At 38.6% G+C, this 27762-nt stretch overlaps 1 protein-coding gene across 1 annotated transcript; it reads right to left on the reverse strand.

Moving 5' to 3' along the window:
* Positions 1–2010: 2010 nt before the first annotated feature.
* PUM3 (pumilio RNA binding family member 3) lies at positions 2011–27762 on the reverse strand. Its single transcript, XM_063180011.1, has 18 exons — positions 27711–27762; positions 27151–27242; positions 25122–25304; positions 23288–23423; positions 22472–22547; positions 21688–21781; positions 21411–21477; positions 20700–20874; positions 19055–19158; positions 18479–18557; positions 16670–16768; positions 15543–15596; positions 13844–13924; positions 11847–11989; positions 10952–11174; positions 9829–9916; positions 7870–7960; positions 2011–2263 (listed from the first exon to the last, which is right to left on the reverse strand). The coding sequence occupies exons 2-18, from the start codon at positions 27230–27232 to the stop codon at positions 2134–2136; spliced, it is 1905 nt and encodes a 634-aa protein (XP_063036081.1). The 5' UTR covers positions 27233–27242; positions 27711–27762; the 3' UTR covers positions 2011–2133.

Consider the following 27762-nt stretch of genomic DNA (forward strand, 5'->3'; position numbering starts at 1 on the left):
AGGTGTAAATACTTAAAGGTTAATCCCAATTAGACCTGCTTGGCAATGGCATTAAGTGTTCCTGCTTGTAAACACATCCTCTCAGTTATTGAAGATTGAAGCTCACTAGTGTGACAAAATTTTCTTTTGTGGCAATAAACCAGATTGTTTTAATTAGGAACAGGCAGTAAATTTATACGGTAGTGAACTGTTATTAGGAAGTCTAAGTTACTGCCAAAAAAACCAACCTGAACAAAATATGCAACACATTTATGATGAATAATTACAGAAGTACAGAATCATAGAACGAATCAGTTTGGAACTGACCACAGTGAGTCACTTGGTCAAACCTTCCAACTCAAGCAAGGTCATCCTACAGCACATAGCACAGGATTGTGTCCAGACTTCTGGAATATCCCCAGTGAAAGGAAACTCCACAACCTCTCTGAGCAACCTGTTCCACTGGACAAAAAAACCTCTTTCTCGTGTTCTGGTGGAACTTCTATGCATCAGTTTCCACCCTTTGCCTCTTGTCCCACTGCTCAGCATCAAGAGCCTGGAACTATCCTCCTGGCACCCTCCCTTTGGACACTTACAGGCATTGATGAGGTCCTCACTCTAGTCATTTCAAGGCTGAGCAGGCCCAGTTTCCCCAGCCTTTCCCCATTGGAGAGATGCTCCAATTCCTTGATCAACTCTGTAGCTCCAGTTAGTTGTAGAGCAAAGCAGGGAGAGCAAAAAAATCCCCCTCTCAATTTTCAGGTTACTGAGGGCAAAAATACAATGTTTAGAACCTGGCACAAACATGGGAGCAATGAAATAAGCCATAGCTAGAGAAGGTGCTGATAAACTGGATAGCAAACAGCCGTGTAAGAATGTGTGCTTACATGAATCTGATGATTTGATTGTGTGCTTTAACTTCAGGGCCATACAGGTGCTCCCCAGATAATGAGTCTTCTACCTCATGCTATGCATTCAAGTCTGAGTCTAACACTGGGTAACCTGGTTGTGATGTGTGCTGAGCACTGCACTTCCCAATGGATCGCAGGACTAGTCGTGGACCATAATGACCTCTGTCAGTAAATGCAGTAGTTTAGGAGACTGATTTTAAGTATGTAAAACATGGGAACTTAAACCAGTTTACTTAACCATGGCAACCAACCACATGAAGTATTGTATACCTCATGTTGAGGAAGCTGTTATCTTAGGAGAAGCAATGCCTAAGTATCTCCTATTACTAATGGAGCCACATCTTGTCAAGCTAAGCAACAGTAAAGAGTGATTCCTACAGCTGGAGATTTAATCAGTCTGGTTCTCTGCTTGGATCAGTCTATCAGCACAGCCTTGAGCACCAGCAGGTTGCGTGTTCTTTGCCTTATGAAGAAAGTTTTGGATTTTTTTCCTAAATGGACAAAATAAAACATTGGCTTCATTTTTTTAAATCAAAATAACGTACAGGAAAAACCAATAGGATATGAATTTGGTATCATGTGGAAGTGAATTCACCCATCCCTCCTTACCACAAAAAAACCAAAAAACCCTCCAAATTCTTCAGGTTTATTAGGGCTTAAAAGTGTCTAGTTAGAAGACTTGAGTGAAACCAAACTGTGGTCCATTGGAACAGACAGCTGTTCCTTCAGGACCTTCTCTGAAAAAAGTCAGACACTATTTTCATTCTATTCTTGTTAGTTCCTAGGGAGGACAGCCTCCATCACAGGGTAAGAGTGGGACTTAAGTAGTCTTCCTGGTTGGTTTGGTTTGTTTTTTTTTAAGGAAACCAGGAGGGAAGGGGAATAAAACAAATACAGTTGCCTAAACACAGTATGTCCAGAACAGATGCCTGTGTTTCTATGGTAACTGTGACATCATACGTGCAAATTTTAACACTTAAAACATTTCTGTGAAAGTTATCAGGAAAGATTGAATGCCCTGATTACATGTTCAGAAGTTTTCATTAGCTCTTAAATCTTGAGATTTTAACCTCTGAGGACAATGTTCTATTGTGCACAACAGAATGAATACAATGACAAGTTGCTTTAGAAATTATTTAATATACAAATGCATACACTGCTTCTTAAAACAAGCACGGTACAAAATCTTACCAAATCTCAGCTGACTGCATTGAAGTAAATGATTATTTTAGATTAATTTACACTAGGAAGTCAATTTCTCCAGTAATGCTTCTATTCCTTTTACATTTTTATTCTGCTTCAGCTTTGGGATGAGCTTTTTTAATCCTTTTTTGACTATGCTTGCCACATTTTCATCAGTGCTTCGGAGAAGGCTGCAAGACACAGGAAAAAAATGAAGGATATCAAAGATCAGCATGCAGGTTATAGAAAAAGAAGCAGTCCATGACAGGAAACAATTACTATTTAAGACGACTGTAGTTCAAGCCGGACTCTATCATCTGGCTATATATACTACAAAAAAGATGTAAAACATTCCATAAAATATGAAACTTCAAGTCAGAACACAGTCAACAGAGGATAAATCAGTCTGCAAGAAACTGCTGATCCCTATTCAATGCACTTTCAAATACTGAGTCAGACCACGTTGTTCTGGGTTTCACCCAGTCTGGGCTTCAAACCTGCCAGGCTGGGGACAGCCAGAACTCCGTGGACCCCAGCCCCACTGCTGCACCATCCTCATGGGGAAAAGGTTTTTCCTTAGCTCCAGCCTAAGCCTCTTCTGTTTAAGCTTTGTACCACTGCCTCTTACTCTCTACTCACACATTGCTGTGAAGGGACCAGCTCTCCATCCATCCACTGGTGCCAGACAGGCTCTCAGGAGCCTACAAGCTGCCCCTTTTCCCAGCTGAAACAGACTTGGCCGCATAGCCTCTCCTTCCAAGCCAAGGGACCCTGCCCCAGGCTATGCCAGTTGCCCTCCATTGAATTAACTCCAGCTGTTGGTGCCTTTCTTGTAATTCAGGCCCTAAAACTGGATGCAGTGAAGTACATCTAATATACATTAAGCACCTTCATTATTGTACTTTCACGCTGCAGTTAGTGAAGAACGATGAAGCCTAACCAGTTCTGTTCTCCTTTCAGATACTACTTTTGGAAACCAAATCAGATTTCCCAGATAAATTCTCTTCCTCAGAAACAAAGAAATTCATCATAAGCTGTAAAATACTATCAGCGTAGTAGTGCCTGTCCTTTTCTTCAGTTAACATTGAAATATTCTTGGATTGAAGATCTGCTGAGTTAATGACATACCAAATTTGCTACTTCAAAGTTATGAGTGAACACTGGCTAGAAGAGTGCATTCTACAGCCAGTTTGTGCAACTGTAACACCCATGCACTGGTATGAAGCAGGCTGCATAATACTGCAAGTCCTTACAATCCCTAGGATTCTTCCAGGTAGTGACTCCCAAATTTACATCAACCTAAAAGCTTACTTCTTACCTACCTTTTAAGCAATGATTAGACATGGCAAACTGAACTGAGTAAGACACAAAGGAATGAACATAGCTTAAGATGAGATTTAAATTTTGTCTCCTTTAGGGCACCAAATCCTGTGCTGGATGGCAACAATATAGGCAGAAAAGCACTGGATGTCCATCTGACAACACCACAATTTTCAGCTACTTCATTCCCAGATTTATTTCTATGACTTTACAACAAACTTTAGCAGCAAATTGTGTTACACTTTTAGCTGTAATGGTACCATTTAATCAAGAGCCCTTCTTTAAAACTGAATTCAGCTGAGAGTGGTATTTTCTCATCTCTTCTATGACTCACGTGCCCCTGATAAAAGCAAGGAAGTCCCGAATCCTGGAAAAGGACATCCTGAACACACTGGTAACATGAATTAACATGGAAAGGTATGTTAACATGGAAAGGTATGTAGGTTTCACTCACCACAAGAGACAAGGACTACACAAAGTAGCAAGCCACTTTGGACTGCATTTTACTTACGTCTAAAAATGAATGCCAGCTTCTGACAGCTATACACGTGATGTTGCTTTCAAACTCACAGTAACCACAGGTATGTCAAGAGAACATTACTAATACAGAACATCTGCATGTTTGATAACACAGCCAAAAGACCAACATAGTGACAGAGAGGGATATTTTTAAACTACTATTCTCTAAGTTCTTACAAGGTCTGGAAAGCTGGCACCTATGTATTTTGTGGATGTAAAACATAACTTCCACAGATTACAGAAATAGAGGAAGTCAATAACACATTTGGTGAAGTACATTCTTATCCATGTTGTACTCTGATGCTACACACCATTTAAAAATTTAAAAATATACCAAAAAGTCATATATAAAAATTTAAATAGGCAAGCATCTATGACATTCATTTACTTACAACACTTAGTACACGTGTGAGCATGCAGAGGGTCCTCTCATTACCTTTGGGATCCTCAAGATAGTACTAAGTCAGAACCAGGTCCCATATATTTTTATTACAATCAAAAGCAAGTAGAGCAAGGAAAGGAGAATGTCCAGAGGATACCCGGTTACTGAGAAGCCAAGCACATGCACTGCTTATAACTGACAAATAAACTTAAAGGACTAGATAGCGAAAAATTTTCAAATGGACTCACTGAGTAATTCTGAGTTTCAGATCTCCGCATATGCGACAGATGGCTTCCGAAAGCCAACAACAAAACAAAAATCAATCATGGCTTTAGGAGGAACTAGCATTGTCTGAAAATTACCTCTGTCTGAACATTTGAGATTCTTTATGACAAAAGAAGTGTGTTAGTTTTATATGGCCTAGCTTTTGGTAGCTGGGGGGGCCACAAAAGTGGCTACTGTGACAAGGTGGCAGAAGCTTCAACCATGTCTGGGAGAGCAATCCCTGATAGCTATGAGGATGGACATGCTTCTGGCCAAAACTGGGCCAATGAGAGATGTTGGTAACACCTCTGTGATGACATATTTAAGAAGAAATTCCTAACAAAATAGACACACAGGTTTTTTCTACCCAGAGAAGAGGAGGAGGTGAGAACGTGTAAGGGAAACAGCATGGCAGCACCAAGGTCAGTGCAGGACAAGGAGGGAAGGAGGTGTTCTAGGCACTGGAGCCAAGCTGCAGGCCATGGTGCAGACCATGGTGAAGCAGCTGTGCCCCTGCAGCCCATGGGGATCCATGGGAGATCCACCTGCAGCCCATGGGGGATGTGCTCATTCTGGATTGGGTGGATGTCTGGAGGAGGCTGTGATCCAGTGGGAGACTTTATGGGAGAGAGAGTGCCCCTGCTTCCAGGGTGGAGCAGCCTGTCCTTGGAGGACTGCACCCCATGGAAGAGAGACCACACCACAGCAGTTTTGGGAGGACTGCTGCTCATGAGAGTGGACCCACACCGGGGAAATTCACAGAGAACTGTGTCCTGTGGGAGGGACCCCATGGCCTCACAGGGGAAGGACTCCTCCCCCTGAGCAGCAGAAGAAAACCCCAGGTGACAAACTGACCAAATCCCTATGCCCTGTCTCCCTGCACTGCCTGTGGAAAGGAGGGAGGGGTTGGAGGAGAAAAAAGTGGGTTTTTCTTTTCAAGAGCTTATTTTACTTCTCATTATCCTCTGCTGATTCTGTTATTAATAAATTCACTTTCTACCTTTAAGTTAAACCTGCTTTGCACTTGGAGTGTTTTCGCCCAGCCCTTATCTTAACTCATGAACCTTTTGATAATTTTTTTCCTCTCCTCTGCCCAGCTGTGGCAGGGGAGGGTGAGTGAGTGGCTTTCATGGGTGCCTGGCATTTGGTCAGTGTCAAACCATGACAAGAAGTACCTGGGTTTTCTAAATGAAAAGATTTTTTAAAAATCAGCCATTACTTCATGTTAAAGAATCCCCTGCTGTTACTTTACACCGGACTAAATTAATCACTGCTGTACAATTTAGGTAGTCTCTTGGCTTCAGTGCATGCAGTTAAACAAAAATGCGATTAATTGCTATGTGATGGTGAAGTAAGCCAGTGTGACATGAAATGGAACAAAAGGAGATGGTTATGTTTGTGTGCTCTCAGCTGCTTAAACAAAAGCACATCATGCCTAAAAAGTCATCAAGAGAAGTTCACTCTAGAAAGAATTTAGATTGTGAAATAAGTGTTATGAAGTGTATTTAAAGTAAAATAAACCAAAGACTACCAACAAAATTCATCAAACATACAAACAGCCCTACAATATATTTTTTTCTCTCATTCCTGTTAGTTAAGTTTCATTATGGATGAAATACTGCCAGTCTGGGAGGTAAGATCCCCCACGTGGTAACAAAGGACACTTCTTAAGGCTCCACTTGTAGTGACATGAGTAATAGTGGAGACAGAGAAAGATTGCCATTCCTCACAGACTTTTCCACAAAACACACCACTCCTGGGCCAATTTCTTTAATGATCAATTAAAACAGTTTCCTGTTTTATCTCTAAGTCTTCTATGTCTATTAAAAGACTATTACAGTGATCACGAACAGTTATTAAAGTGTTAAATATAGGAAAAAATCTATTAATTTACTTTACAAATATATTTCGACAATCCCAACAGCTTAGTACATATACCAGCAACATCACATGTTAAATGAATCTTGTTCAGCCTTGACATAAAGGAAAAATATCCAAGCATTATATAGTGTCAGTGAGTGAGCCTTTCTAACAACACTGAACATCTGTGCACAGGATCAGATAACTTAAAGGCATTAGGTACATTTGTTGAATTCTAAAGGCCTGTTATAAGAGGCAAAGAAAGAGCATTATCATTTTGGCAGCTGAACAATCTTAACAGCCACATACATATGACTAGTAAGATGTTGTGTGAACTGGTTTTGTATCTGGATTGCAATTACTCTTCTACTACCAGTTCTTCTCACTAGTGATCTGAGTGACAATGACTAAAAAAAGTAAGAATTAAACTCAGATTAGCTAACAGAAGTAAAAATGGCTTTTGATTCACCTTGCAAAAGAGCACAAACGTTGAAGCAGCCCTACTCTAAACTGATAAATAGCAGAGATGGAAGGCAAGAGCAAGGAATCTAAAAGTAACTTTAAGACAGAGAAGAGTGGAGCAGAAAAAAGAGATCAAGGCACTTAATGTTCAAAATCATGTTGTCTGTTTGAATTGTTTGCTGACTTTGCTTCAGTGAAAGTCTTTATGAGGTGCCAGAAGGGCAAGGCTGATAGAAGAAGTTCCAGAACACAGACCACATACTTCAGGTTATAGGACAAAACCTTGGGTTTCTGTGACCTGATACTGACAAGCAGCTACAAAGTGAAAGCAGCAATGATTAACACTGCAGTTCACTCTTGATAAAAAATGTTAATCTTAATCTGATCCCTGTGGGGTGTTTTTGATTTCACTAGCTGCATGGCTCACTGCTTCAAATTTGTGAGCCAGTTAGCTCATCATAGGCCTTTGCATATAAGTCTATTCTTATGTATGGTCTCTTCCAAACACTGCTCTGCTTTAGTGTGAGAACTTTTCAGGCTTTGCAATTAAAGCATGAACACAAAACAGTAATTTACCAAAACAAACAAAACAAAACAAAACAATTTACAGATTTTTGTATGCTGCCACCAGTCCCAGGTATTCTGAAGTTAATTATTTTAATGTAGCTATTTGTGGACTGCTCTTTTGAGAGTTTTGTGCTTGTAAAACAAGACATGGTAGGCACAATTAAAAAAAATGTTTTTAATCTTCAGATTTTCTGATACTGAGCTGCTTCCTAGTACTACAAAAGATGAAACTCAAGGAATAATCTATGGAAACACTGATTTGAATTTTTCTAATCCTTGTTTCGTTCAAGATTTGCCAGCTGCATTCAAGATAGCACATGCTGAATATCATTTTGTTGGTATAAATTTCAATTTATGTTCTCGCAGCTGTTCAAGAAATTAACAAGGTTTATTTAATCAGAAGTAGTCATGCACCACACTTACCAACAAAGAATAATGGCACCTCGATTTACTTCTGCCCAAGTCTTCAGGTTCTCAATACCAACATGTTCTACCAGTGTTCTCCCAAAGCAAACTGCAAAATGTGAGAAAGAAGCAGGGAAGTAAAAAAAATGAGACAATATCTTTCTACAAAGAAGTCTGTTGAAAGTTCTCTGTAGTTTTGATTTAATCAAATAGTTTTTAGTCCCCCAAGTATTCACAAAGTTCTGCCCCCTCAAAATAATTGACTGTTCAATGCATTGCAGACCTTTATAGATATTAGACTGCTTCCAAGTACTGCATGGAATTTGTTAAACAACAGCAGCACTGTGTGACAGTTTACTATTATAAAGTATGCAAATTTGTTTGTTTTTTAAAAAGGGTGTAAAAGGCTATTAATATCTTAGAGCAGCCATCCAGTCCAAAGAGAGAACTCAGCAAGAATCACAGAATCATTCTGGTTGAACAGATCATGGTATGCAATATATTAAATATGTAAACACCTCTGTTGAAAAATGTTGTATTTTTAAGCATCTGACTCTACAATTGAAGGAAAAGAATTTGAACAGAAGTTACTTAAAATTTCAGAGCTAATCCTTTATTGATGCAAAAACTTTATCTTTTTCAGCTGTACTGGTGCTCCAGAGCTCTATTTCTTCAGTAGCTTCGAAAGCCTAAGCTAACTTCAGACTCATTACATTACCTAGTTTGACTTCAAGGCCCCAGCTAAATTTAAAGAACTGAACTGCATGGAAACTGTTCTTTCAACTTGGCCTGCTGAGCAAACTTATCGGTAAACAATGCAAAAAACCCCACTCAACCCCAAAAAACACCAGCCTCCAAGTACTGCAACTGTTTTTCGCTGTCACTTTAGATCCCAATTCCACCTGAAGACAGGTTAGATTTTATACAACTTGCTCCCCATGTGATAGGAATTTGTTTAGGGTTTATGACAATTTAATAAACTTAGAGCAGAAATTATGAATGGTACTTTTTTGGAGAAAACCAAAGGGAATAGCATGTGATTAAACTTGAAATTGTACAGTTTTTACAGAAATAAATCCAGATTAAGATCATCATTTCAGATAGGCAAGTCTCTGAAAGACACAAAAGTTTTCCTTTGGACATTTTCAATGATCTGCTTCAATGAGAAGAGGAAAACATTCAGAAACATTTAATAAAACACAACTAACATTTTTAAAGGAAATAGTGGCTACCTAAATGTAGCAAGAGGAAAAGAAATAAAAAGTTTAACAAGATCTGATAATTCTACATAGACAAAAATACTATTACACACAGAGAAGTTTCCTCAAATTACACTTTGCCAACCATGTGCTTTCATTTTTTGAGCTTTCTGTATGAGAAAAAGTAATCACTATTAGGATAGAGTGATACCCACAGAACATTTTACAGTTACATAATAACATAAGTTTAAAAGCTAAATTAAGATGAGAACATCTGTGCCCAATATCTGCCTTATGGAACATAAACTAGCAAAGATGTCCTATTTTTGTGCACAAATTATTTTAGTAACAGTTACAAAGCATTAACCCAGCAGCACTAATGAACACAGTAAAGATTACAGCCCGGCTTACAAGGACTAATGGAACAGGGGCTCCTGTAAGAAAGACTTCACTGTTTCTATTATTATCCTTAAACTACTATGTAATTTAGCAAAGCTATCAAGACATTGTAAGCATAGAAATGAACTCTGCCCCAAATACACAATAAAGTACTGAGAAAAAAACCCCAACCACTGCTTGCATTGCAAAAAAAAAGCAAACATATCCTTGGCATTCTGTTTGTATAGCAGCTCACAACAGCAAAAATATAGAAACAATAACATTAATTTTTCCATATACTAGCATACTCAAAGAAATAACTGCAACTATCTTATCTGAGGTCAGATAGCAAACTACTCTGAAGTCAATCTGAGAAAATAAAGCTGTATTTCCAACATACCTTCTTTTCCACTCGCTTTCATTTTTTCATCTTGCTCTATTAACCATTTCAAAACTAGATGGCCTGCCGGATGTTCTGCAATGTGAAGCTTTAAGGGGAATAGACAAACAAAAAAACCCCAAAATTATTTAGTGATGTTGGTTCAAAATTCAGTTACATGCCTGCCCATAAATATTTCTGCTTGGTTTATTCACTCTGCCGTCACACTGATTCACTGAGTCATAACCTATACTAGTATAACAAGTTTGAAGTAAACTTCTGGTTACTCATTTCAATTGACCATTTTAACACCTTCCATCTTCCCTGCAACATTTATCTTTCAGTAATATAAACTATACCAACCAACATTTCATCCACCCTTCCAAGGACTTCATTCTTAATAAACAAAACCTCCTGGTCTGTCTCTGCCAGAACTTCTAGACCTTTCACATTTTCACACCTGAAAATCAACTACAGTATGGTTTACAGAAAGTCACAGAAAACATGTGTAGTTCACATTAAAATTTCATTAAATGTCTATCAAAGAATGTGAAACACAGAGCTAAAACACTACAACTATGGAAAGCTGGAGATACCTATCTCAAACACAGTACACGTCATATTTTTTTGTTTTCTAGTCTATGGACACATATCTGACTGAGTTTAACAAAGTAGAGGAGGGGAACTCTTTGAAGAGAAGGTCATACTTTGAAGACAAACAGCGCTTATCTGAGATCTTTCCTTGCATGGAGATATGCATGCCTGAAAGGTAAGAGATTCTGTCCCTCTCAATGTAAACAGTCCAATGACCTATAAAACTTTGCTGAGGGCTTGACTGCACATTAGGCTGTGTAACATGCTTGTCAGCAACCTTCCCACAAAGTGTTTAAAGCAGCTCTGAAGATTGAACATCATGAAGCACCTTGCCCTACAACTCATACGAAATGCTGGCTTCAAGCCACCTCTCCAGATGTGCTAATAATAAACTATGAATTCAACAAGTCAGAAAACAGGATCACATCTAATGTGCAAGTGCTATCAGTGCAGTACAGTGATGACATACATGAAGGAAATCAAGACCAGACTTCATTTTACTGATGCAGAAGATCTGCAGGATATCAGCACCTTGTCTTCTGTACATTACCTGTCCATCACGGCCCCCTGGAACCAGCTCTTCTGCTGCTAACTTAGCAATTGAATCTAGTGCAGGCTGGATGTCACCAAGAGCTGTTCTTAAAATATCAGCAACCAAGACAAAAGTAGCTTTGTCTATCACTACTTCTTGGGTATGTTCTTGCAAATATTCTAGCAAAGGTGAGGAAATGGCTTCCAGGAGTTCATGACGACGGAGTTCAGTATTCTTCTTACTGATGAAAGAGACAGCACATTACTGCAGAAGATTTGCACTGTATGCACATCAAGTAACAAGAAATTTCAGACTGTATGCGCTATTTGAGACATTTAAATTATTGCTAGATTCAAATGCAGGCATTATTGTTCCCTCTGTTTCATGTACAATTAAACACACGTTGGACACAGAATTTAAGAACGAATGGAGTGAAAATGTGTTTAAAGCTGACTGTCTCAAAACCTCTTGAATTTTTTCTTGGAAGTAACATTTACTATTTCTTTTCATTTTGTTATCTCAACTATGGTAATGTATTTTACACAGCTTACTAGTCATCTAGAACTGCTCCCTCTTCAAAAGCTGGTAAGCATCAATGTCAATATCAGAGACTGAACCCCAATTTACAATTTCCATTCTTATTGCTAGATTTTGAGATATACTTTTCTGATAGCCAAAGAAACAGTAATGCATATTACAAATTTTCTTCTACACTGAATTTGATATATGAGCTTACACACAAAATATATCACAGTATTTGCCCTTTATAAAAGGGGCAAACGTGTATTATTTATATATATTTACATTACTTAGATTTATTATGAAGAAAAGTTGAAATTAAATCATGACAAAAAGTTGCATGACTTCTTCTGGGCTCTTAAGAAAAACCATGTAATTTTCATATCTGAGTTACCTATAGGCATTTCCATCTCCCTGTTGCAAAAGTGTGATGATTTCTGGAACAAAATGGGCAGGATCTCTAGGACTTAGCAAGTACAACAAGACCTTCTTTCCATATTTGTTGTTTATGATATCAGGCAAAGAAGCCTTTATTTCCTGTGGGAGTAAACAAACCACAACAAAATATTAATGAAATAATAGTTCTTGGTCACTATCAGTATTAGAACTGCAAAAAAAGTACCAGGAGAAACTCTAAATAACAGAGACATGCTATCTCTTGTTGGTAATGTATCCATCTTTCTGGAGTCCTCATGAAAAAGAGGGATTTTGTGTTGTAATCTGCCTGAATCCTTGCACATGCCAGGCACTCAGTGTACAGTTCCAATCACATACCAAAGTTCAAAGCACCACAGACAGACTTTGGTCCAGGATTAAGATTCTGTGGACCTGGGAGATGATGGTAAGAAGAGACTTTCCTTCAGAGGATTTAAAGAGCTTAAAGCCCCCCTTTACCTACTAATTCTCAGCCCATACTGCCAACCCAGACAAATGCGAATTTTGCAATACTACCAAAAATTCCAAACCAACAAAAACACCCCCAAAACAAAAAAACTACCAAAAAAAATTGCTTTTTCTCTGTCTCAAGTTCTACTAGGTTTTTTTATCTTCCTAAAGCTGTATTTTTTTATGGACAGAATGATAATCTCTATAAGGTATCTTTGAAGTGCAACTGCTCTTTGAAATAATTTTAAAGATTGGTTTCCTCTACAGAATATGCTTCAATGCTTGATTTTAAGATGTCCCCACCCCATCATCTGCTACTAGTTTTCATTGGTTAACTGAAGAGCTGGTTTTGATCCTAAGATTTTTTCTCTCCCTCTTCCACCATCCTTTCCCCATTATTCACCACACCTAAGACCTGATGGCCAATTGTGTATGTGCGAAGGCCACGTCGTGTTCTCCATTCTCTGCCCAGACTGATGTTTATCTTTGATAATGGATTAATTCTTGATCTCAGATGATTCTGTAATTAAATGACATCTTGGAAGCTCAGCTAAAGACACAGTATCTGAACTAATAAACTCTCCAGAAAGCAGAGTGCTTGTTACATAGTACAGGAACAGGTCAAATGTATCATACTAAGACAGCTCAGATATGTTAGAACTTACTTCCTTAGACCTTTCCCAGAAGTTGTAACATTCCAGGCCTGGCTCTGGGAACAAAACCCAGCTGCAATCACAGCTGTAATCCTTGAGGAACAAAAGCCACCTCCACACAGAGATGCTTTCATCATTCCAGGCCCATTAGAGAGGCACAGTCTAAGGGCCAAATCCCTATGACAGGGTACAAAATCCCAACTGCACCCTACAAAAAGTTTCACAAAGGAAAAATTGTTCCTCTACTTTGCAAAACAAGCCTCTTCAGAACCACTTTCTCCTCATATTCCTTCTCCACACCCAGAAGATTTGCCTCACCTTTATCTCCCTGCCACTTCCCCTAAACCCATCAGCCCCTACAGCTACAGCATGAGTACTACTGCAAGCAGATTACACCACGTACGTCAATGTGAATTTCTCGGCTGAGAGGATGCAAATAGTTTAGCTTGTAAAATCAATAACGTACCATCACCATTCTCAAGTTTTCCACCAATTTCATCTCTAGAAATACTAGTAGAGTTTAAACTTCTATGATAAAAGACATTGACTTTAAAGAGACTCCAGTCACCCCTTATCCAGAATGAATGTGTACTAAAAGGGAAAATTCCAGCAACCGCTGAACCTAGCTTAAAAATTAATTCAAATAAATAATTAAAATTATGTCTGAAAGTGCTACAGTCTGCTAGGAAAAGAAAAAACTAATCATGATACGTAAATATCATGAAACAGAAAAGATGGGAAGTATTTAAATAGTCTAAAAAAGCAGATGGATTCCTACTTTCATCCTCCTATACACTGACAAACACATTGACACTTTTTAATATACTATTTTAGGAGAAATTCAATTACTTACTGATATAATTAACTGCTTCACAAGTTTAGTGTCATCAATGCAATCAAATGCTGCCAGCAAGACCAGATGAGAAAATTCACCCTGCAAAGATGAGACATCAGAAACCACATGCAATAATTTTTTATGAATATACTGACTTATAATCAGGATTTCTGAGGGTTTGTCTCAAATATAACACAACATGAAGCACAGGCAAACTCTGACTACTGTTAAAGAATGAGAGCAGTCCAACATTTAGGTTTCTTTTCAAAAGCAAGGCTTGTTAAAAGAAATATGTTGTTGAAACAAAGAAAAATCTTCCATTTCCAGTGGATATACTGTTTTATCACATGCAAGCTATTAACCTAATCCTACTGTATTATCAACATTTGAAATCATAGTATTTTCCCTACAGCAACATTGCATACAGACTTTATTTCTATTGTTGATTTGCTTAGAAGTGAACTAAGTCACATACAATGTTTTTGGAGATCATATCTCTGCAAGGAGCCATACAGTCTTTACTGCATTGCTGGAGATCAAGTCTCCAGTGCACCCAAAAGGGCACAAACAAATCACTTCACTTGCATGTCAGTGAGGCGCTACATCGAAGTGAAACCAGATCTTCTGCTCTCCAGTATTGCGTTAGTTATTATTTACCCACTGTCTCATATTTCCATATATCTCAAATTTCATATATAATTTATAAAATTAAACAATTCATTTATACTAGTGCTAAATTATGGAGAGAAAGATTACCTAGACCTCATTTATACTAGTGCTAAATTATGGAGAGAAAGATTACCTAGACCAGTGGCCCTCAAAGTGGGCTGCACAAGACAATCCACTGTGGTGCAGAAAGAAAATATTTTTGGAACCATCAATAAAAAATAAAATTAGCCTCTGGTTATTTTTATCTCATCCTTTCAAATTTTCTATTTCTATTATAATGTACACTACTATAGTAGTAAAGGCATATGATTTATACATAAATATATATATTGGGGATATATGCCCGGGATGCGATCAAAATGCTTGAATGCCACTGATTGAGGCCACAATAACTATTAGCAAATAAAAAACCCCACAGCAACCAGGAAGGGACGTTTAAAAAGCTCTTTACACCTACTGTTTTGCCTGTAGGTGTAGGTGTGAAATCTGGTTTCAATTGTTACTCTGCTGGTACTGCAGACTACAAAAACATGTTTTTCATTAAAAAGTAAAACAGACTTCTTCCATTGTATGCCAATGTATTTTGAAGCTTCCTGACTTGAAAAAAATATTGATCATCTTCAAAGCAAAACACATGTTAAGAGAGCCTTTTCAGTGACATCTCCAGCATATCTTGATTTTAATGCCTCCTCTTTATACAGGCTGTTTTACTCCCAACCAAGGAGAATTAACCAATGAGACGCATGAAGATGCAGTACAAAGTTGGGATCAACAAAATAAAAAGTAGAAAGAAAACTGAGGAATAATAATGAACTCAGCCATAATGAAGCATAGTACTACATGCAGTGCTCACAATGAAGCTTCTTGGCATGTCTTCAAATATTCCATACAGTTCAATTATTTTATATTACCTAATACATCACTGCTATTTTAAGACTGGTTTTATTAAGATCTCCAAATTGTTCCCAGTACCAAAGAACATTCAAGCTAGCCTCTATCAAATCACAATTTTCAGAGACTATGAAATAAATGGTTAATATACACTCACCGTTGCTATTTTTTCAATATACGTCTTCATAGTTTTCACAATGACTTTCCTGTCCTATCCAAAAGGAAAGAAGAAACTCAAATGAGCCTAGAATACCAGTGATTCTGAGTAACTAAACTGCTATTTACACCTTTCAAAAAGATAATCTTCAATTTGCTTTCTAAGGCAAAGGCATCTATCAAAGACTAATACATGTTCTATTACTTTACACCCAGAACCAGCATGGAAAGTTAAACTTGAATTGTAACTTGAACCCAGACAGATCCCATGGTATATTTACAAGCCCAGATCACCAATGGGACATGTCAAAAAAACTAGGAAAAAAACACAGCAAACAAAAAACCCCAAACCATCACATATGTTCATTCATATTTTGTCCATTAATTAAAGAAGAATGCATTTCATCTCTTCATTTGGTAAGAAACATATTCAACAGAACTTGAAACTCTAGCTTGGTTTAAACCCCTATTACTAGCAAGAATATTTTGTCAGAAAGTTCCTTGTCTGTAATTTTGGCTCTTGGAATCACTGTTCAGTCTTCTTTAGATCCATTACTATGCCTACATCCTAGGAATTTTTTTTGTGCATTCTTTAGCAAGTGGACTATTTTAATAAGTAATCTTTCTTATTTTTTAATAGAGAAAAACATAGGAGGCATTACATTATTTCCAAGAGTTGATCACTTGTATTACACCAAAAGTATTTCTGGATACTGTATCAGCTGATGAAACTAAACCACACTTCCTATAACATTTTGCAAGTCTTGGCATTCTAAAGCCAAACATGGTTTCACACTACAACTGCTTTACTGTTCCCTCCCTACAGTCAATTTCACTTATATTAAGAAACCCATGGGATAAATGAAATGCCAGTAACCTTACAGTGGAAAAATTACTCCAGGCGTCACTGCCAAAACCTCTACTAAAAATAAAAGGAGCTGCTTCTCCTATAGAAGTTCTAATGAAAGCATTTGAGTCACAAAAAGCACTGGCCAAGTTTGTCAACAGATAAAGAAGAGCCAGTTTTTAACCTTGCTCTCAAATTGTTAATTGCTTCAAAATGTGCATAAGCAGAAGGACCCATATGGGCAGTCAGAGAGAACTAATTAGAGGGAAACCAAACATTACCTTGGGAGTGCCATGCCACAAACAGTGCATTGCTACTCGGGCTCCATCATGAGTGTGTGCCAGGTAGATGACAGCCTCTCTGATAGCTTCTATCATTTCCTGGGGAAGAAAAGGTGATAAAGCAAAACATCAAAGAAAAGGCTTGAGGAACTCAAGGCAAGTGGGCAAGAAATAATTATTTTGTCTGCCCACAGGATACTGTTCTACACTCCCATCACTGGCTCTACAGAACCACTCTCATTTCCCTGACCTATGAAAAACTGCCATAACAGGAGTCCAAAAGACTGTAAATGACACAAGCTTTCTCTCTGTAAAATTACACTGTTCATCATAATCATGCCATGAAATCACAACTGTACTGAAGCTTGTCTGCTATCCTATTACAAAAAAAATCAACAAAGGGTGCTCAGAACTGAGACAGAAATTAGAGAAAAAAACAAACATTAATTTAGGAAGAAACCTTCGAAAATGATGCATATTCATAGATACAGAGTAGTAGCCAGAAAGTAAGAAGAACTGAAGTCATTTAAGCACCAGGTTATGTTATAAATGAGGTATTACAAGACATAGCCATAAGTTTTGTCTTCACGTCAAAGGAATGAAATACCATTGCCAGACAGCTTCAGAAAAGAAGAAAAAAGAAAAAGCCAAAGAAAAAAATCAAATCAAATCAAATGACATCCTCTTGGGTTACTAGATACTACTTCTGTTACAATCCAATAGACTTCCTCAAAGTGCAGTTCCCACCTATGCCTCTTTTTATCCCTAGTTCTTCTTGCTCTTTAGCCAAAGGCTCCAACATTTTACCAATTATTTACAAACGGTTCAGTCACAACACAATGGGTGTCACTACTGTAAGCACAGGCAGGAACAGATCTGCAGAAAGGGTTTACAAACCCCGAACCCCAAACCATGTCCATTTACCAACACATTTGCTCAGAAAGCCAAGCAAGGAGATACAACCTTATTCCCCTGATTCATGCAAGTCCGCGAAACCAAAAGCATTCTCAGACATAGCAATCACATAAAACCATGCACAGGAATGTTCTGGGCTCTGAATATTTTGATTCAGAACAGGTCCTAAATAATCCACTTCCCTATCCCTAGCTTTAGGTTTATTAACAGTAACAAAGATGTATTCAGGAGTCCAGTCTGGCAGAAAGAAGCAAGAGACAGCAAGTTTAGAAGGCTCTGCCTGACTTGAAGTGAGATTGCTCTGAGCTGCAGAACCAAGGTGAGGCTGATGGACAGACCTTGAAGCTAGGTAAAGTCAAATAGGATACCAGCTTAAACCATGTCACATCACACAGACAGATTTAGGCCTAAATACAAGAATGTCTGATGTAATCTTAAACCTGCAATTTAATATGGATATAGCAAACAAAGTTTTGGTTGCTGACAGAAGGGCCAATTTCACTGTATTTTGGTCAAGAGATTTTTGGACAATGACTGCAAGTTGTTAAGAAGCGACACACTGGAAAGCTTAACTACTCCAAGCAATGGTCCTCACTTAAATTATGTTCTCTAGCTACTGAGAAGGTCATTTAGCAGGAAAAGAGGAAACATCAAAGTCATCTCACTTTTTTTAAAGAATTCAAGTATCACAAACACTTGTGAAAGTTCACTGTAGCTATAAATACCCATACAACAATAGTCTCCCATCCTCTATCTAGAATCACCAGATGTGTAGAACTCTATTAACGAAAGATGTGTATTTTTGTCTAGTTAATTTACAACATTTTCACAAGAAGATGAAAAACCTTCCACAGAAAGACAAAAGAAGACAAAAAGCAAAATAAAAATACTTACAGATCTTTGTTTTGGAAGAGCGTAAGTGAAGAAGTCCAAAAATACTTTATGTACCAGTGAGTGCTTTATCACCGCCTCTCTGTACATGGATAGTTGAAAATAAGCAACAAGCTCCCCACAAACAATCATTTTAAATTATGTCAACAATACCTCATTCGTATTTAAAAAAGTTAGGCAGCGTGGTGAGCAAAAAACACACGGTCATTTTGGATTCAAATGTTCAACATTTACAGTATGTGGAAGATTCTAATAAAACTTACAAATTACAGAGTGTATTTTCTTCACTGGAGAAGCATATCAAATAATGCATTATGGAAATATATCAGTGCAACATTTCTACCAACTGTCTGACTGGGACAGAGGACACTTTAACTCAGAGAAGGAGAGTTCAAAAATCAGGGAAGATACTCTTTATGACACCTGGGACAAAACCACAGACTATTCAGCACCACAGCATTACAGCTTAAAAGAGTATCAGTATCACTGCCATCAGAACCTACAAATATACTAGATGTATGTCAGAAGCAAACTGATTTGTGCTAGATTGTCACACCTTCAGCTGATTTTTTTCCTTACTTTTGTGCCATTGGCGTAAGAATCTGCTTCATTTCATCCAAGATAGCCTCTCTCTTTTCAGGTTGAGCTTCTAGCACTTTATCCAGTGTTGGGACAGCTGGTGTCTGAAACGAATGCACAATCAGAGGTTTAATCAGACCAGTAAGAATCAGAGTTCATAGAAAATTACAATGCTTAGAAATTTTTCAATCAAATGTCGGGAATATCAAAAACAAAATTAATTTTCTGCAAACTAACAATTTTTACAATTTTAAAAATAAAAAGCTACCTTTTCTGACTATGTCAGAAGCTGTAAATTTCAGTTTCTACAAATTAAATATTCCTCGTTAGCAAACAAAACCCACTTCTATAGCCTGAGCTGCTTTTTGCCAATCACAACTGTATTGTGATTGCCAATTACATCAGCTCTTCATGCCAGATAGAAGGCAAAATACATAAAACTGGCATTGTGTTAAGGTGTTCCTGAGCTAAGCCGAAATCCTACTTTAGGCACACATCAGAGGGCAACACAACAACTCAATGAACTGAGAAGCTAAAAAAGGCTAAATAATCTGCTCTTAGAAGAAAAGTCTGACTGGGTAGACAATTAGAAGAAATAATTTTTAAACCATCTCTGCTACTGTTTAAAGACTACACTGCAATTTTTTATAAACCTACATTTGCTGAATCTTGGTTTTGCACCACTATGTATGGCTACCTAAAGCACTTACGCCAAAAATACCAGAATGATGCACGCTAACAGTGCCCTTCATTTCATGGGCTGTTTGACTCTCAGTACAAATTGCAGTCCATAATCAAAACAAACATACCTCTCTCCTACTCAGTGCTGCAAAATGCCTAACTAAAACCTACAATAACCTGTTAAGAAAATACAGGTTCAGAAATGAGCTGGTTAATTTCTTAAGACGATTTTAACAGAAATCTTGGGTATAAGGGAACAGGTGAAAAAGTCATTAGAGTGGAGTTAGTAATTTTGTAAAACAGTTTTGTACTTTGTAGCAAAATTCATAACCCTAATGGATACCAACTTTACAAGTCAGCAATCATTAAACACAGAATTCAAAAGAACAGAGGTTGTAGTTTTTAAGAAGGTTCCAACTGCCTGGTGAACATCTAATACCATAGGACCCAGATTTCAGTGGAGTTTGAACTCAAGTCCTACAGTCTCCACAAGAAAAGAAAACAAAGAGAAAAATTAAGCCCAAATGGAATACTGTATGTGGATACTGGCCCATTCTACCCACAGTCAGTTTTCACAAGACACAAGACAGTTCTGACACAAGAGTCATCTACAGCATTAATGAAGAATTACACCTAAGTCTTAGCTCAGCAAGGATGATATCAGACTAGGCACTATGAAAACTGAAACTATATAAGAATAAACTGTCTCTGATGAGCAGAGCAAGCTCATACAAGAACATAGCATTTTTTACATATTACAAATTAAAACAACCTACAACAATTTTATCTAAACTAGAAATGTGCAAGTAATCCTTACATTTAAACATGCTAAACTAGACTGCCTTTGGACAGCTGACAGAAAGAAATGTTATCAAAAGAAATAGCAGGTAAGACAGGTAAGGCATTACTAACACAACACCTTATGGGCTAAACTGTCTTAAACCACAAAGTATTGAAATACCACCTTGTAAACCTGGAAAGTGTTCCCATATAGCTCTTCTGCCAGCATATTCCTCTGCTCCAGAATGGCTTTGTCATTATACGCATATTCCACCACAGCAGATGCTTCGGCATGACGGAGCATTTTTTTCACATGGCCTTTAAAACTTTTTATTATTTCTGCAACTTGTGCTTTTGTCCTGTTTTACAAATAAAAATAGTAAAATTTCTAGAGATAAGCTTACCTATTGATAGTTTTATTTTTAGAAACACATTTAGGTAGTAAGTTTTATCACAGAAACCATGAAATTTATGAATCTGAATCAGCCTTATGGCACTTGGGAAAATAGGTAAAGAAAGCCAAGAATGTGGGAAAATTTTAAGGCATTTTGAGGGAAAGTAAACAGTGAATAAATTCTAGAGAATAACAAATGCCATACTGAAATGCTTAGCAAAGAAAACTTTTTTAAACCAGTGTTTTATATACAGCAAAGACCAACTCCGACAATAAATCTAACCATTTTTTTGGTCATGTTTTCCTTGACATGTACAGCATTAGCTTTATTTCTTGCAAAAGGAAAAATACAGTTATCACCCCCCTGCCTTTACTCCATGGTATTACAAAGGTGTTGCCAGAGACGTATTTATTATTAATGATCGACCCACTACAGATTAAGAAGGAGCATTCACACTGGAAATGAAACAACACTGATGAGCAAATTCACTTGATACTCACCCATACATAAGAAACTTCTTCACAATATTTCTGGAATATTTTGACTTGCTCAACTCTATTAGGCTATCTAGAAGAAGGGAGAAACATTCAGCTGGCTTATTTTTCACTACATTAACTCCATGAAATGATAAGGCATTATTTAAATAAGTATGAGGAGTTCACTAGAAATGATGCATCAGTTCAGAAAAAAAGGTAAAAATATTCAACAGAAAACAACTTGGTTTCTTAAAATCCTTCCTAACCACAATACAAAAGCATATAAGTCAAATGAAAATACCTTTCAATTCTTCAAATGTCTCTTGCCTTTGCTTCTCATTACCATACTGAATAAAGCACTGGATCACCCGGGTTGAATCGTGCGCAAACGCCAGCTAAAGGACAGATATTTTGTTACTCTAGGCCATTCAAAAGGCAGTACGCACCATAATTATTTTAATGTACGTGCTCTCTGGTATAGTTTCATCCCATATGTAATGCCAGTTATAGAATTAGAAAAGCGGTTACCTGCTTATAACAAACCAAGACTTAAAGGTTTTTACCTTAAGTCAAAGAAAATACAGACAACAGCTGCTGGCAATTAAGGACAAGTGTTAAGGTTTTCCATACTGAAATAAAACCACTAAATGGTATCTCCATTTTGTTCCCCTTCTTCATAATTTCAGAGTAAGTATGATGAAACAGTTCCACTTCAGCACAGAATATGAAAAGCCCAACATGCTCCTCACTGCAAATTTATACATTTCAAGAATAAAGCAGAAAGACTATTTAGTATTATTAAGCATGAGGACACTAACTTCCCTAGAAAATTGCAAAGCAACAGTTGTGACTAATTAAACCTCTGAGCTCCTGAACCCCAGCTAACATCAAATTTCACAGGACTAAAGCTACTTGGCTACTTTTTACAACAGCCAGCTGACAGACAAAGCATCCCAAGACTACTGTCCCAAAATATAGGTGCCAAATGCAGTCTTTCAGCCCTGTTTTTATTTTTATTTACAGTTTTACCATTCATTAAAGAAGAATTTATGAATTTGTGCACTATGTCATTAGTATTTTCTTACATTTTTAATTTTCCCATGAAGAAGCTTCTGCAGTTCATTCATCAGCTTTTCTCGTTTCTCCTTATTGCATTTCTTCCTACAAGCAAAAAAAAATCCATTAAAACAATTCTAATTGAGGAAGCAGCTTTTTTGTAGTATGATTCACTTATATCTATAAATTAAGAGCAAGACAGTACAAATAAAACCAGGCTGGCTTCTGCCAATCCAAATTTATACTGTCATTCATTAACCCTATACAGAGATGTGATTAAGCTGTTTCAGTTTGTGGAAATCAAACCAGAATTCCACACTTCAACTTTATTCTTTTTTTGAGTAAAAATTTCAAAAATATTTTTTGAAACATAAACTCAAATTTGCAGTCAGAGTTGTTTACAGGTCCAAAAATCTGTAAGCATGCAAAGCACAAGCACTTAGAAGAATCAAAATTAACTTTTCTTGCTGATATGGGGCACCAGTTCTACAATTACACCCTCAGACAGAAACAATGAACCTTCACATAAAACTCCTGCAGTAATCCCACTGCAGAATCAGGGTGAATCGGTGCATGCTCTGTATTTCAGGGCTGAAAAAACCAAAAAAATACAATTTCTTAAGCAATTACTCACAAATTTATGAATTTTAGCCTAAAATACAAGTTCAATCCAGACCAAATTCCTAGGACCACAGGTTACCATACTCTGTTTGATCTACCTACAAAATTGCATGCAATGTTACTGTTCATTCAAAGAGACTCAGTTTGGAAATATAGTTAAGAAAGATGGTATTCTGGCAATTTATGACTAGAAGTCAACAGAGTGGAAGAAAAAAAGTCATTACCTTCTCATGCTTTCCCATATTTGTTTAGATTTTACAATTATGTCATAATTGCTTTTATCATTAATTTGTCTGGTTTGCTTTAACTCTTTCCTTTTCTTTTTGAAGTCATTCCAATCTGGCTTCTTAGAATCCGACCCTTAGGGGAAAAAAAAAATTATTTTCTACAGTCAATAAATAAAAGAGCAGCAATAGAATTCTTTACCAGTCTGAACTGTGGCAGTTCTATGACTTGAATTACTAAGAATTCAGGGCCTTCGCCTGCAGTTACCCAGCTAGCCATAAATCTTGAATGAGTATGCTAAGCTAGTAATCTAGACTACTGGTAGAACAATTAATTTTCCTCAAAAATTAACTTTCCTCAAACAATTAATTTTCCTCAAAACTGTCACAGGATGCATCACAAATCCCTTAATAGCTTGCAAGGTGACTGAAGATGTATTTAGCAGCTATGGCTGCCCCAATAATTCTCCCATTTTAGTTTACTTCTAATTCATGCACACCTTACCCCTCTCCCAAAAGGAGAACCCTAACTCAAAGATACATACCTGAAAACTCTATAAAAGAAAAGAAGTTAAACTCTTTTTACATGCCTAATCTTTTTACTCAGTCGAATTCCTTAAGCATGGTATTTTACTATACAACCCTTGTACACTGCCACACAATGAACTGGGGCAAAATAATGTTATAAAAGGGCCACAATTAATGCATTAAAGACACCACCTAAAATTTGTATAGCTTAAAGCACTGTTCATTGGTATTTAGCAGCATGTACTTAACTGTTTTACCCATTAAAAACTCATGTTTTCATTTTTACAAAGCATATTATTGATTTTTATATCAGTCTTCTAAAGCAACAGTGACAAGAAAAACTTGTAATGCTTTGAGAGCAGTGCAATACACAGAGGCTTTCATTTATTCTTATGAACAACATTTAAAGGTTTGCTGTGGGTTTACTTTTTTTTAAAGCAGGCATATAAAAACATTCTACTGTTATTAGATTTTCAGACATCTAGTGCATATTCCATGTGAAGCCATTCTGCAAACGTGCAAGAACAGCAGTAATAAAACACTTGACAAATCTACTGTCCTTCAAGCAAATGACATATTTCTGCAGAACTTCAGAACCCCTCATTTAAGTTCCCACTTCTCATTTTACAGCACTGATTAACTGCCCCAGTAGAGCTTTACTTTATAATAGAGGATGGGAAAGGATGAAGATCTCAGGCAGAAGGAATTAATTTGAAAAAGAAATCCATTTAATATGATTATACCAGACAACTCTTCAGGCTTTCTGTATAAACATCAGAAAGAAAAAAAGCTGTAAAACATAAAAGCAGTGTTAACACCCATTATGCTTTTTTTTCTCTTAGAGGATGTGACCAGATAGTCTGGACCAGAGAAAGGAAATAATGTAAAGGATAATCAACACGAATTTCTGTTCCAAAGCCTATAGCAAGTACTTTTAGAACAGTCCAAAACACACCATGGAAAGCTCTGTGTTTGCAAATCATGTGTAACAATTGCCAGTTTCATGCTGACCACTTAACACTACCATTAAAATAAACAGCTTTAGGATGGTAAGACAATTTTAAAATTTGCTACTGGGTTTTTATTTTTGACTTCCAAGAAAACTCCAAACTGTTGATTTTCACTTGACTAAGCCTCAGGCTTAGTCAAGTGAAATAATCTTTCCCACAGCAAAGATTAAACAGGAAGTTAACCTGGAGTTATTCAGCCAATTTGGAAAGGCAGACAGAAAGAGAAAAACCTAGATGACCAATGTCTTTTCCAAAACCTGGTTTCCCTTGATATCCAGGCTTAAAAATCTGCTCACCTCCCTCTTCACCATCCTGGCGTTTTCTCTTCTTTGCAAACTTTTCTGGTTGCTGTTTATTCATGAATTGTTTGACAGTAGTTTTTCCAGGTCTTAACTGTCCTTTAACAAATTTCTTGGAAATTAATTTCGGCTTTTCTTCCTCATCTTCTTTGTTAAAAACTTTCCTTGGTGGACCTGAATCTATTAACCAACACAAAATAAATTAAAATGCTATCACATGGCTACTGTCGCTTCAAAAAAAAAAATAAATTAAAAATTACTGTAACAAGAACTAAACTTCTTTCTAATAACAATTTGGTATTTAACAAAAACTATTATGTGCTTCCCAAAGCTGATGTTTTCACTGCAGCCCCTGGGTGTGTATGTTTTCTCTAGGGAAGTTCTGCCCAGGCTTTATCTTCTGTAACAGCAGCAGTGTAACAGCTCAGGCATAAAAAGGATTATTCCATATTAACAATTTCACCATCCCCGACATCAAAGTCATCAATCCCCCAATCCCCACTCCTTTCATAGTTCATGATCAGAGCTGCTCCAACATCATCTGTTCTGAGGCAGCAGAGAAAGGGATTTTCTCAATCCCAACCCACAGTAGGTTCCCATCTAGCTTCACCTCTCAGATAATTTTGTCTTAATGTAGGAATGCCAAGTCTAGAATCAAAAGGTTATCAACTACAAATTTTTAACTGAGAATATTTCAGGTGAATCAAACAGAGATGAAGGGCTTGCAATGCAACCTGTTCAAAGCATTTCAGCAAATTAGTGGCTCATACAGTCAGCACAGTTTTGAACACAAGACAGAGTTAAAGAATGGCTGTGGCAGGGAGGCACCTCTCAACGTCATCGGCTCCAACCCTCCTGCTCCCACAAGGCCACTCAAAACCAGGAACATGTCTGGGTGGCTTCTGACTGTCTCCAATGTGGTAAACTCCACCATCTCCAGGACAACCTGTCCCCGTGTGCAGTCACTCCTGGAGTGTGGAGGTTTTCCTGACACTGAGAAGGAATCTCCTGTGTTTTAGTTTGTGCCCACTGTTCTCTGGTCCTGTCACTGGGCACTACTGGAAAAAGTCTGGCTCTGTCTTTGAACTCTCCCTTCAGACACTGTACACATTGAGCAGATCCCCCTCAGCCCTGTCTTCTCCGTGGGACAGGCTGAACTGACCCAGATGTCTCAGCCTTTCCCACCAGAAGAGATGCCCTGGTCCCTTCACCATCTTTGCAGCCTTTCACTGGGCTCTCTCTCTCTGTCTATATCTCTGTTGCGCTGAAAAGCCAGAGCTGGGCCACAGCACTTCAGGTGAAGCCTCACCAGGACTGAGGAGAGGGCAAGCACACAGCTCTCAATCTGCTGAAACAGCACTCCTGCTAATGCAGCCCAGGATGCAGCTAGCCACCAGAGTACACTGATGGTTCATGTCCAGCTCTGACTACCAGGAGCCCCTGGGCCTTCCCCAGTATTTTCCAGTGCATGATGGAGCTGTTCCCCTCAAGCTGCAGGACTTTGCCCTTTGCTTCTTGAAGAACTTCACAGGCTTCTGCCATCCCATTCATCCGACCTGCTGAAATCCCCCTGGCAGGCAGCATGACCCTCTGGTGCATCTAACACTCTTCGCAGTTCTGTGCCACCTGTAAATCTGCCGCACTTTGTCCCATCATCCAAGTCCTCCATGAAACTGTTGAACTAAACTCGATCTTGTACCCACTCCTGGGATCCACTGCTAATCAGTGGTCTCCAAAGAGCACACCAGCCTCTGGACCCAGCCGTTCAGCCGGTTTCAATCCACCTCACCAACTGCTCTTGCAGCCCTTAATTCATCAGCACCTCTGTGAGGATTTCAAAGGAGAGAAGACACTGCCAAAGTCTTACTGAAGTCCAGGCAGACACCACCCACTTCCTTGTGCTCATCTGCCAAAACTAATCGTTTCAAAATATGAATTTACCAAGAGAGAAAAGATAAAGAACTCCAAGCATTCCTGTACACAACCATAACCATTAAGTCAGGGCTCCTACTGACGACCTTCTTACCATTATCTTTTTTAAATCTCCTTTTCCCGTGCGGCGCTTTCCCACTCTTCCCCACGAACTTCTTTTTACCCCTGTTCTCCATCGAGGCAACACTGCAAATGGAGCAAGACACAACATTACTGCACCGCCGCGGCTCCGCCGTGAGGGAACGACAGCCTGCGCCCGCTGCTTGACACCCACGGACAACTCAAACCCTCACAGTGGAAGGTGGGGTACCAGAGGCCGCGCACGGGCAGGCAGGCAGGCTCGGCACGGCACACCCGCGGTCCCGCTGTCCCGGCCGCCCGGCCCCGGCACACCCGCGGTCCCGCTGTCCCGGCCGCCCGGCCCCGGCACACCCGCGGTCCCGCTGTCCCGGCCGCCCTGCCCCGGCACACCCGCGGTCCCGCTGTCGCGGCCGCCCTGCCCCGGCACACCCGCGGTCCCGCTGTCCCGGCCGCCCTGCCCCGGCACACCCGCGGTCCCGCTGTCCCGGCCGCCCGGCCCCGGCACACCCGCGGTCCCGCTGTCGCGGCCGCCCTGCCCCGGCACACCCGCGGTCCCGGGCCCGCCGCTCTCACCGCACACGTGCGGGCCGGCGCCCTTGCCGCCTGCGTGCGCTGCTGCCGCGCG

Source organism: Melospiza melodia, chromosome Z, assembly GCF_035770615.1.
Source record: "Melospiza melodia melodia isolate bMelMel2 chromosome Z, bMelMel2.pri, whole genome shotgun sequence".
NCBI classification, from domain to species: domain Eukaryota; kingdom Metazoa; phylum Chordata; class Aves; order Passeriformes; family Passerellidae; genus Melospiza; species Melospiza melodia.

Bases quoted from the DNA above. Each gene is read 5' to 3' on its own strand.
- PUM3 (XM_063180011.1), bottom strand. From the start codon at position 27,232: ATGGAGAACAGGGGTAAAAAGAAGTTCGTGGGGAAGAGTGGGAAAGCG. The intron at 15,597-16,669 runs GTAATGTTTGGT...CCTTTTGGATAG, and splicing joins TGTGGCATGGCACTCCCAAG to GACAGGAAAGTCATTGTGAA. The intron at 11,175-11,846 runs GTAACTCAGATA...CTCTTTCATCAG, and splicing joins GGAGATGGAAATGCCTATAG to TAAGAAGAATACTGAACTCC.